The 12584-nt window shown below is 41.2% G+C and overlaps 1 protein-coding gene across 2 annotated transcripts in view; it reads right to left on the bottom strand.

Moving 5' to 3' along the window:
* Nucleotides 1–12584, bottom strand: part of PDE10A (phosphodiesterase 10A) — a 300316-nt gene that overhangs the window by 121418 nt on the left and 166314 nt on the right. Inside the window, exon 1 of one of the 2 annotated variants that reach the window (XM_075267820.1) lies at nucleotides 5607–5958. The exons of the other annotated variant lie outside the window; for it this stretch is intronic. Within the exon in view, the coding sequence (XP_075123921.1) occupies nucleotides 5607–5670 (64 nt within the window). The 5' untranslated portion in view covers nucleotides 5671–5958. Of the gene's footprint in view, nucleotides 1–5606; nucleotides 5959–12584 lie in introns of those variants that run through there. 2 annotated transcript variants of the gene reach the window in all.

The raw sequence follows: 12584 nt of genomic DNA, 5'->3' as shown, positions 1-12584 counted from the left end.
TCTAGTTACATAATTCATATATACTGAGGGTAGGAGCAGACATTACTTTTTCTTTTATCGGACAAAAACATGACTCGTGTAGGTGAAAAGATCGAGCAGACTGTTACACGATTACAATCAAAGCACTCTGACAGTCTCCAAAATTCTGTCTTCTACTATTAGTATTAGGCCTTCCTCACATAAGATTAATAAGTTAATACATTACCATTTACCAATGCTGCGCATATGGCCACAGCGTCCAAAAATACCCATCAAAATACCCTGTTTCATACCAGTTTTTCAGCAGCAGATTCAGTCGCATGAACAGGCACTGAAAAATTAATTACAGAAATGCTACAATTTTATCACAGATTTCACTCTCAACATTGCAGAGTGAAATCTGCAGCAAAAATTGGCATGCTACAGATCTTTAATCCAGATCAATGGTGCATCTCCATTATGTACAGAGTCCTCTCTGCAGCATGCAAATACAAGTTTTAAGAATATCATCCACTTTGCTGCTACTGTAAAATGCTGCTGAGTTTCCACACCCGTAGACATACCCTTAGGTCCCTTTAACAAAAAAATTCACTCATTAGACATATTTTCAAGCTCAAACCAAGTCAGAAGACAGGACTGCTTTGCATCATTGATCTTTGTTTTGTATTGTTCCAGTCTTGTTGTTCCAGTAAGATTGTCACTGTCCCGTACTGTAGTTAGTTTAGGACAGAAGAGCTGCAAAGAGATAGGACTCCTAGTGATCTATGATGTAAGGAGTCCCCTATCTCCTGACTTGAGTTCATTCCAGAAATTCAATAAATGGTCCATTTTCTGTAGCCCGGATTTCCTCGTGTGCACGGGGTGAATGTACAGCTGCAGATTTGTTGCAGAAATTTGTGTGTCCTACTCATTTTGCATGGGTCTTGAAAAAAAAAAAAAAACACGCACATGCACCACAAACAACCCATTCAGATATTTGTTCACAAAAATATCTGCAACATATTTACCATGTGTGAATTTACGTTTAACATTGTAATATAGGTACTCTCACACTACTATTAGTGCATGCATGCACATTACAGAAGAAAACTGAATGGTGACAGACTGTGCATCTACTGTACATCATTTACTCTATAGCCAAAGTCTGTTGCACTCATCCAATGATGGATTAGTAATGGTGATGTGAAAACACTGTAACAGTTTACCCCCTAACCACAAAGAACGCAAGTCCTGTGTCCCGTTTACAAAGAACAGCAGTTGTACCACTCTATTTGATCCATATTAGGCAGAGGCCATACGTTGTAGAAAAGCTGATTTTTTTTTGTTACATATTTTGCTGCAGTGTTTTAAAGGTACCATTAAAATCGAATTTTTTGTGGATCACACATAGGAATAGCCTTAAAGAGGACCTTTCATCAGATTGGGCACAAGTAGTTCCATATACTGCTAGAAAGCAGACAGTGCGCTGACTTCAGCGCACTTTTCGGCTTTCCCGATCTGTGCCCCGGGTAAAGCGCTATCGGTCCTGGTACCGTAGCACTTTACAGTCAAAAGGGCGTTCCTGACAGTCAGTCAGGTACGTCCTTCTCCACAGCAGCGCCTATCGCGCTGTACACTGAGAGCAGGGAGGAACGCCCCCTCCCTCTGCTCACAGTGCTTGTCCATAGACAAGTATTATCAGGAGGGGAGGGGGCATTCCTCCCCGCTCACACTGTACAGTGCTATTGGCGCTGCTGTGGAGAAGGACGTTCCTGACTGACTGTCAAGAAACGCCCTTCTGACTCTAAAGCGCTACCTTACAGAGATCGATAGCGCTTTACCAGGGGCACAGATCGGGAAAGCTGATCCCGGTTTTCGTTGGTATGCAAATTAGTTCTTTTGCAGCACTGGGGGTGTCCCCAATGCTGCGAGAGAACTCTCCAGTGCCGCCTCGATCTTCTTCAGGAACATCTTCTTTACGCGTCTTCTTCCGGTGCCGGGGGGGGGGGGTGGGGGGGGGGGACGAGCTTCTAGGCCTCGGACAGAGCCGACTGCACATGCCTGCGGCCACAATAAGAATGGCCGCTTACATAGTAAGTAAATAGCCATTTTCTTGTGGCCTGTGGGCATGCGCAGTCGGGTCTGCCCAAGGCCTAGAAGTTTGACCCTCGGCGCCGGAAGAGGACGTTCCTGAAGAAGATGGAGGCGGTGCTGGAGAGTTCTCTCGCAGCATTGGGGACACCCCCAGTGCTGTGAGAGAATGCATTTGCATACTGATGAAAACCGGGATTTTTACCAAACGGCGGCGGCACAGAGTAGACATCTAAAGGTGGGAGAAGAATAGCCTTTCCTAAGGCTATTCCTACGTGTTAGTCACAAAAAACTCAATTTTAATGGAAGAATCCCTTTGAGAGCGAAGCCTGGAGTGGACATAACTGAAGGAACTATGCAGCGCTTGGCTTTGGATCAAAAAAAACACAGCAAAATGTGCAAAAAGCGGCTTTTCCACAATGTGTGGCCTCAGCCTAAATCTGATGTAGCAGCCCTCAGCTAAGTAGGACAATCCTGTAGACTTTGAATGGAGTAGCAGACTGCATCTGAACCTATGACACCTCACAAAATAGGCAATATGTCCTTATCCCTCATCTAAATTCTATATTTAAAAAAAGTCAATGTTGTTTTCTGGTTTCACGCAAATAAAGGTTACGCTAATTAATGACACAAGCACAACTGGCATAGAAGGGGCACATCTCTGGAGCACCACCTAGGTCCATGCCATCCCACTCGCCACATTTTAAAGTTGGTAGATTTACAATATCTCATGCCAGAAAACTTTAAGATCTTGGTTTGCACCGATCTAATACTTCTCAAACTTGTTAAAATATATTCCATACGGAATCCTCTGATATAAAGCCATCCAAAGCACACATTTCACCATAGCTTAATACATCTGTGTAGGAGGAATGTGTCAGACGGAGTCCAGGCTCTTCAGCTTAGACAAGATTGCCTAAACTGGATATGTTTATCTGGGAGAAGTATCAGGTCTGTAAGTTTGGATGTAAACACGAAAGATTTCCATTCACTGACAGTAAACAGATCTTGAAAGGATGAGAAACTAAACCAACAGTTATAGTAGTTGTAGAAATCTTAAATCTAAGGTTTATCTACATAATACCAGAAACGCCCTAAAAATTCAAGGTACCCACCATACCAAACTACACAGGGCAACTAGTAGAATAATTGTGAAAGTCTAACTCTATACAAATGACATTCTGTCATGAGGAATGACAGCTAATTTTCTCATATACAAAAGAAAATGTGCTAATAATACTCATAATAACAATAATAATAATAATAATAATAATAATAATAAATAATAATAATAATACTCGTGCTAATAATTTAGAGTAAAACGTAAAGTTATGAGATCTAAATGGCATCACCGGTCCCTGGGCACATTATTAGCCCAAATGGAAATACTACAGAAAGTCACTGACTAAATAACATTAACCTAAAGTGTCAGAAACTATTGTAATCTAAGTAAAACTTGCACTACAAAGCAAAACAAGTGCCATTGGCAATAAACACCTAGTGGTATTCAGATGGTGATACCAGGTGAATATCTAGAACAATGGATGGTCCGCAAGACAAAAAAAAAAAAAATAAAGACTGAAGCTGGACTGTGCAGTGTGCAGAAATAATCCAGAAAAGCAGAGGGACACTTCAGCACACACCCAGAAGCTGGCACAATAGCACAGGCAACCTTGAGCATCCAGCACCATGAAACCTAGCTCATCCCACAGCTGGAACAGCAGCTCCAATAACAAAGCCATCAGCTGGCACCGAATACTAGTCACCTAGCTTATCCCTGGCCCCTAATACTAGTCACCTAGCTTATCCGATCTCTGGCCCCCTATACTAGTCACCTAGCTTATCCCTGGCCCCTAATACTAGTCACCTAGCTTATCCCTGGCCCCTAATACTAGTCACCTAGCTTATCCCTGGCCCCTAATACTAGTCACCTAGCTTATCCGATAGCTGGCCCCTAATACTAGTCACCTAGCTTATCCGATAGCTAGCCCCTAATACTAGTCACCTAGATTATCCGATCCCTGGCCCCTAATACTAGTCACCTAGCTTATCCCTGGCCCCTAATACTAGTCACCTAGCTTATCCCTGGCCCCTAATACTAGTCACCTAGCTTATCTGATAGCTGGCCCCTAATACTAGTCACCTAGCTTATCCGATAGCTAGCCCCTAATACTAGTCACCTAGATTATCCGATAGCTGGCCCCTAATACTAGTCACCTAGCTTATCCAATAGCTGGCCCCTAATACTAGTCACCTAGATTATCCGATAGCTGGCCCCTAATACTAGTCACCTAGCTTCTCCAATAGCTGGCCCCTAATACTAGTCACTTAGATTATCCGATAGCTGGCCCCCAATACTAGTCACCTAGATTATCCGATAGCTGGCCCCTAATACTAGTCAACTAGCTTATCCAATAGCTAGCCCCTAATACTAGTCACCTAGATTATCCGATAGCTGGCCCCTAATACTAGTCACCTAGCTTCTCCAATAGCTGGCCCCTAATACTAGTCACCTAGATTATCCGATAGCTGGCCCCTAATACTAGTCACCTAGCTTCTCCAATAGCTGGCCCCCAATACTAGTCACCTAGATTATCCCATAGCTGGCTCCTAATACTAGTCACCTAGCTTATCCAATAGCTGGCCCCTAATACTAGTCACCTAGCTTATCCAATAGCTAGCCCCTAATACTAGTCACTTAGATTATCCGATAGCTGGCCCCCAATACTAGTCACCTAGATTATCCCATAGCTGGCTCCTAATACTAGTCACCTAACTTATCCCATAGCTGGCTCCTAATACTAGTCACCTAACTTATCCCATAGCTGGCCCCTAATACTAGTCACCTAGCTTATCCAATAGCTGGCCCCTAATACTAGTCACCTAGTTAATCCAATAGCTGGCCCCTAATACTAGTCACCTAGTTAATCCAATAGCTGACCTCTAATACTAGTCACCTAGTTTATCCAATAGCTGGCCCCTAATACTAGTCACCTAGCTTATCTGATAGCTGGCCCCTAATACTAGTCACCTAGCTTATCCGATAACTGGCCCTTAATACTAGTCACATAGTTTATCCGATATCTAGCCCTTAATACTAGTCACCTAGCTTATCCAATAGCTAGCCCCTAATACTAGTCACCTAGTTAATCCAATAGCTGGCCCGTAATACTAGTCACCTAGCTTATCCCATAGCTAGCCCCTAATACTAGTCACCTAGCTTATCCCATAGCTAGCCCCTAATACTAGTCACCTAGCTTATCCAATAGCTGGCCCGTAATACTAGTCACCTAGCTTATCCCATAGCTGGCCCCTAATACTAGCCACCTAGCTTATCCCATAGCTGGCCCCTAATACTAGTCACCTAGCTTATCCAATAGCTGACACAAGAGCACTAGCCAAACTAGCTATTCCCTCAGTTTACAGGACTAGCAAACCTAACATACATTGGCCATAGTACAGCCAGCTAAGCAAGCACCTGGCACACCTGGCTTTAGCCCTCAGTCATGGGCACATACGTGCTACAACTGGCACAGCAGTGATGGGTAGGTACTTACTGGCGCCTAAAAAGCAGTCGGTGAATCTTCTAAAGCAGCCTTCAGAAGAGGGTCCATCTTCCATGTCTGTCCCCACTGATGGGATGAAGAGAGATCCAGAGGTAAAGCCCCTCAGTTTCTGATGTCAGCACTGGCTATAGGGCAGATATAGACATAGAGCTGTATCTTTAGCTATAGTGACAGGACGCGGGCACCTCTGCCCTGTAATACCCAGGATGGGAGATGGCTGTGCACCGAATAGCCGAGACTCAGGGCTCCAGCTGCAGCTCCGCTGCCTCCCACCCAGCACTTCTTGGTTTTCTCCTGCCTCCACCCACCAGACTTTGTATGCTTCCCTCTGCACTCCTCGCCTTCCTTCTCTGCCGGCTATGATGTGAAGGGAAGAGGGTGGGGTCGCGGCAGTGGGAGGGAGACAATATAGGACAAGGCTGAATGCTGGCGGAGAAGAGGGGAGGCGCTGAGGGCGGGGGCTGCAGCTGCAGCGGCGGCTTCGCTCCTCAGATGAGGCAGTTTGGGGCAGGAGGCGAGTACTGGCGGCGCTATGAATGGGACGGAACGGAGGGAGCGGCTGATTGGCAGCGGGCGCTGACGGGACGCCTGCGTGCTCACCCTGCCTCATAGACGGTGTACGCATAGGCATAGACTACACATATGCTTAGGGCGGGAAGACTCGCCCTGACAGACGTCACACACAGACCTCCATGTCCCCTCCCCAACCTGTCGTCCTGGGGGAGCCGAGTGCGGTGCATGTCTGCGCTACTTCAGCTGGCGCTCGGCCAGTCCTATACAAGAAGGCGTTCTAGATAAAGTCCTGAGCATAGTCCGCAGCAGCACGTCTGTCCAGTCCTTACAAGACCTGCTGTCATGTCCATCATTGCAGCCTCCTGTCACTCTGCAGTGCCCACCATTGGTGTGGAAGGATTTTATTGAGGGGAAGGGAATGTAATGGTGGCATAGACTGGCAGGGTACATAATGGCACTCTCACTAGCACCTATGGGCAGTGCTTTGTCCCTGGCACTAGATAGATAGATAGATCGATCGATATTTTGTTAATAGTACAGGTTGGTCAATAGTTGCTTGAATAGTTGCTTCCTCACACACTATAAGAGAAGTCTTTTTATCTAAACCATTGCTTTATTGAAATAATCTTCTTTTTTCTCATCCCATAACGGACACTGGAAACATGGGAATAAATCCTATTCCAGGTGTTTTCTCTGTATGGCTTTCAGTGGCAGACCCTGGAGAACCTACACAATGCTAGACACTGGGACTTTTTCCTATATACAGTATTTACTTGTTCAACCTTCTATGTCATTTATACATAGATCCATTGATGTTTTACGTCAGGTATATATGGTCTGTTAGGCTGGGTTTACATGATGCTTTTTCACTAAAGAACTGCAGTTATAAGTATAAGCTATATACTATGCCAGTACTCCAGAGCAGCGTACAGGTGAGATGTACAGTATCATGCACTACTTATTACTGCAAATAAAAAAATAAAAAAAATTCAGCGCAAGCCCGGCCTCAGAGGTCCTGTGGATAGAAATCTCAGAATGTATTTATTTGCCTGCAATCTCACGTCAGGATTATCTTAGTAAAACTGTCCCATTATGGTACATGTTATATGTCACATACATTTTTCCTATTCCTGCTTCCTTATTTAGTCTGAAATAGATCATACATACTAAGTTTCTTGGTATTTTCTTTCTAAATAGATGCTATCTAAACAGAGAAAAATATATGGAAAAATTTCATAGTCATATGTTTCATTTATTTAAGAAAAAAATAGTCTTTTTTTTCTTAGTATACATTGAAATGGCTAATATAAGGAAAAAAAATTCTTTAGTATTTTATATCATTTTATCGTTACAATAACAGGAATTATGGAAAAAAAACCTGTCTACATATTTTTATAGGTATATTCATTTATTGGTTCATTTACTGTACTGTGTATTAAATAGTAATTTTATATAATATATATTTACAGAATCATATATATTTGTACAGCACCATGTATAAGGGTGTGTATATGTATATAATATAATGTAAATATCTATTTATACTACCGAGAAAAAAAAAGTTAAAAAAAAAGTATAATTATAGATCTTGGGCTAGGTGACGCATTCATTTTTTTTTTTTTTTGTGTGCAATATTTGATGCTGTTTTGTTTGGTTGGTTTTTTACTAAAATTTATCAGCAATTTAGTTTCCAGTCTATAACCTGGGAACTATAAACTTGTTGTGACAACAGACTGTCTACTAAGTGTCCTTGCAGGGTCAAGACACATTTCCGAAAGTAAGAAACTTGATGGATTGGGGGTACAATGTTAATAACTTCATGAATGACTATGTGATATGATGTACTTTGAAGTTATTGACAAATATAAAATAAACCACCATGTCTATTGGAGCTTTTTTTTTTTTTTTTTCTAATGGTGCAGTCTTTAGATAGAGGTAAAAAAAGAAAAAATAGAAAACCATGACAAATATCTTATATTTATAAATAACAACTCATTCTTGCATTTTTTTAGCTTCAGGGACAGTAACAGCTTTAGAAAATGACAGTAGTTTTACATATAGAGAAAAATATTGCTCCCATGTATACCTTATAAGGTTCTTAAACTTTTAATCCACATTAATTTTCCAGATTTTGCATTAAATTTTTTTCCCCAACATCCAAAAACTTTTTTATTCATTTCTTTTTAAAAAAAAAAAAAAAATTCTGTTCAGAGTGAAATAAGGGTTTAATTTTTTTTGCTGGACATATTCTAGTTCTTGGTGGCACCATTTAGTATTCTGTACAACTACTGGGGAAAAAAATTCGGATTGGAGTGGAACTGGGGGAAAAAAAACACAATTGAACAATTTTCTTACAGTTTTCACCTTGCAGTAAAAATGGCACATTAAAAAGATTAAAAAATGTGAAAAATTAAAAACTTTCTTTTCCATCGCTTTATTGTGACACCCTTAATTTTTTTATATTTTCATGCATGGCACTGTGTAAAAGCTCTTATTTTAGTGGAACAAGTTGAAGATTTTTGTCGCATAAGAGACTACGATAAAATGGCAATTTGTGTCTTTTATTTTTTTTACCACTACACTGTTCACTGATAAATATGTTTATATTTCATGCATTCTTGGGCATGGTGATGTCTGATTTGTAAATTTTTGTTTCTTTATTTTTATGAGTAATATAGGGAAAGGTGAGTAATTTAAACTTTTTTATTTATACATATATATGTATATGTATATATGTATATTTATATATATATTTATAGTTTTTAAACTTTTGTTTTATCAGTTATATTTAGACATGAAAACACACAAGTATGTGCGAAGTATGAAAATTTGATTTGTGGCAGATTTGTGAAATAGTTTGTTTCTGGATAAAGGAATTGTGTGTATAGAAATGTCTTAATACAATTATTTTATTAGAATCACTATTTATGAACGAGAGATTTTATGATGAAGCAAGGCAGCATCAGACTACACTATAAAGTATGGTGGGGCAGATCAGCAGCCTCACACTCCCATTAGATTCCATAGTTGAGCTACTAAGCAGCCAGCACTGAAAAAATAAGAAGAGTGAAAAGTGAAATTTACATAGATACATTGGAAAAAAGTATTTGTAGGTAAAGGGATTCCCTGCTTCCTCTAGCAAGGTGACAACTACATCTCATTAAAATCTATACACAGGAATGGTATAGGCTCCAGCCACTCCTGACATGTTTTTGTGAATATAGTAATTTTAATTACCTTGAAATCACAATTCTGGAGACTCTTGTCTTTCTCTTTTCTGCCATTGTGTATGTCACCTAGACACTCATTTAAAAAAAATTGACAACTAGGTATTACCAGCTAGGGATATTGTCCTGCCAGTGCTGACAATGCCACACAGTATAGGGCACACCCATTTGGCAAGGGCAAATATATCACTCACTTATTAATTAATGAATAAATATGAAGGAAGAATAGCAGAGCAACAGTCCAACATAAAATTATAAGAAAACATGCTCTAGAATTATTTCACAAGTATTTACTAAGGCTGCATTCATATTTGTGTTGTGTTATCAGTTTTTCTATTTTGTCGAAAGAAAAAAAGCTGAAAAAAACTGACCCATTGAGACAACCATTGATTTAGTTATCCTATATTCTGTATGGGATAGGGCCTCTGGACGGTATTATAAATAAATATGTTAGGGGTGCAGCCTGAGACAGTATCTCCACTGACCTGTGTATCACTGTGTTTCTTTCTCCCTGATCAGCCAGTGACTCTCTGACCTACGCCAGAGGGAGAAAAAACTTACTAGCCATAATTTGAATCCCACAGACAAAGTGATGAAGTCCCCAAGGTTCTGAGATTTATCAAATTCTGCAGCTACAGTTTGGTTCTTCAACCTGAAACCTCAATAAAAGTCCAGGGATACAATCCAGAATAAAGACTCTAGTCTGTGGAATTGGAAATACTTGAAACCTTGGTGACTGACACAATTAAAGGGGCTCTATCATTGGGAAAAGTCATTTTTAGCTTATCACACACTTGCATAGCATTTAGAAAGGCACACACGTTCACATGTACCTTTTGTATGTAAATTGCCTCAGTAGTTTTTGAATAAGGCTCCATTCACACAGAGTAACGTTGGTGTTTTTTGTGCTTATTTTGGCACATAGCGCCGCAAAAAATGCTGCGTTTGCGCTGCGCTATTTTGCGGTCGCTTTGAACGGCGCAAACGCGGTGTTTTTTGCGGCGCTATGTGCCAAAATAAGCACAAAAAACGCCAACGTTACTCTGTGTGAATGGAGCCTAAGTCTGTTTTTATTCATATGCTAATTAGCCTTCTCCGTGCACTCTGTATGTGTCTGTTTGCACTCTCTCTGCTCTTCTCTATGTGTATGAGAGCAGAGAGGCTGCTGTGCTGATGACTCATCTCTCTGCTCTCATACACATAGAGAAAAGCAGAGGGTGCACAAACACACTTCCAGAGTGCACAGAGAAGGCTAATGAATAAAAACGGACTTATTCAAAAACTACTGAGGCAATTTACATACTAAAGGTAGGTGTGAAATAGCCTTTCTAAAGGCTATGCAAGTGTGTGCTTAGCTAAAAATGACTTTTCCCAATGATAGAGCCCCGTTAATTCTTACTGGAGTTCATCAGAAGTGAATAGAATGAAAACTAAAGCAAGTTGAACAGTAGGTAAAAGAATGTAAAATGATGAAAAAGTAAGAGCATGGGAGTTCAGAGAGTTATGTGTGAAGCAGGTAACCAAAAAAGGTAAAGCACACAGCAGCCATTACTGTTATTTGTGGTGTGGTATTGGGAGTACCAATAGAAGTACTATATAAGGAAGAAGACACGTGCAAGATCCTAAGACTAGTGATTTGGCAAGTGACGCTAGGTTCACACCTGCGTTCAGCTGTCCGTTCTGTGGTTTCCATCTTCTGCATGCCAGAAGACGGAAACCACAGACTGGGTCCGGCGGTGAGCGTTTTATGCTCTCTGCCGCGAAACGGTTTTTTTAAATCCGGACACAGAGTACTGCATGTCCGACTCTGTGTCCGAATTATAAAACCCGGTTTCGCGGCGGAGAGCATAAAACGCTCACCGCCGCTCACGGCCTGACAGCTTTCTCAACCATTCCAATGAATGGGTGAGAAAGACTCCTGCAGGTTTCCATCTCCTGCTCTGTTTTATGCAGGAAACGGAATCCTGAAGTACGGAGTGCCGGGCGCAGATGTGAACGAGCCCTGAGAGTGACAAGTGTGGAATATCTAGTGTATGTGGTTCTAGTTGTATGAGAAGCTAAGGGTGGGTTCACACTACCAATGGATATCCATTATGATAGTGTGTGCTGACATTAATGAGAACTGATGCTATAGTGTCCTATTTTTTAAAGAGGACCTTTCATCAGATTGGGCACAGGCAGTTCCATATACTGCTGGAAAGCCAGGTAAAGCGCTATCGGTCCCGGTACCATAGCGCTTTACAGTCAGAAGGGCGTTCCTGACAGTCAGTCATGGATGCCCTTCTCCACTTCAGCGCCTATCACGCTGTACAGTGTGAGCGGGGAGGAACGCCCCCTCCCCTCCTGATAATACTCGTCTATGGACGAGCACTGTGAGCAGAGGGAGGGGGCGTTCCTCCCCGCTCACACTGTAAAGCGTGATAGGCGCTGCTGTGGAGAGAGACGTTCCTGACTGACTGTCAGAAACACCCTTCTGACTGTAAAGCGCTATGGTATCGGGACTGATAGCGCTTTACCTGGCTTTCCAGCAGTATATGGAACTGCCTGTGCCCAATCTGATGAAAGGTCCTCTTTAACTGATCCATTTAATGGATCAGTTAAAAATAAAAAACCTGATACATTAGCATCAGTTATAGATAATGTCAGTTTTTATACTGTCCATTGTTTGTTTGGTATTTTTGTCTGCTTTCTCAACATGTGCATAAAAAAAACTGACAGTATAACGAACACCTGTCTGCTACTGTCCATTGCCCATAGACTTTAATGTTAAAAAATAATGGATGCTTGACATCCATCATTAAACCATTTTTCTTAACAGACTCAAAGGTCCTGCATGTCGGATTTGTTGTTCACAAAAATAATGGACATGTGACAGATTTGGTGTAAAACGGTCACTAACAGACACAAGATAACATCCCACTGAAATTGCTGGAAAATTTAACAGATTTGTGACAGTTCTGCTTGTGTCTGTTGCTAGAATCTTGTAACGGACAATAGCAACAGAGACAACTGATAGTCACCAGCGGTAGTGTGAATGACCCCTAAGATTAGTAATTGTCAAGGGGACAATCTCCATTTGAGCAAAAAGGGAATAATGTATTGTGTAGTTTTGGGCCCATTTTTTTTCTTGTATATGTTAATATTTTTTGTATATATATTTTACTAATAATGTACAGTTAAGACTTTGTTAGAACTGAAGAAAATAGTCATTACATGCTGCCCAGCTGAA

This window comes from Leptodactylus fuscus, chromosome 3 (genome assembly GCF_031893055.1).
Source record: "Leptodactylus fuscus isolate aLepFus1 chromosome 3, aLepFus1.hap2, whole genome shotgun sequence".
Taxonomy (NCBI): Eukaryota; Metazoa; Chordata; class Amphibia; order Anura; family Leptodactylidae; genus Leptodactylus; species Leptodactylus fuscus.
Note: the sequence above shows the minus strand (reverse complement) of the source record. Positions and strands in the feature narration are given on the sequence as shown.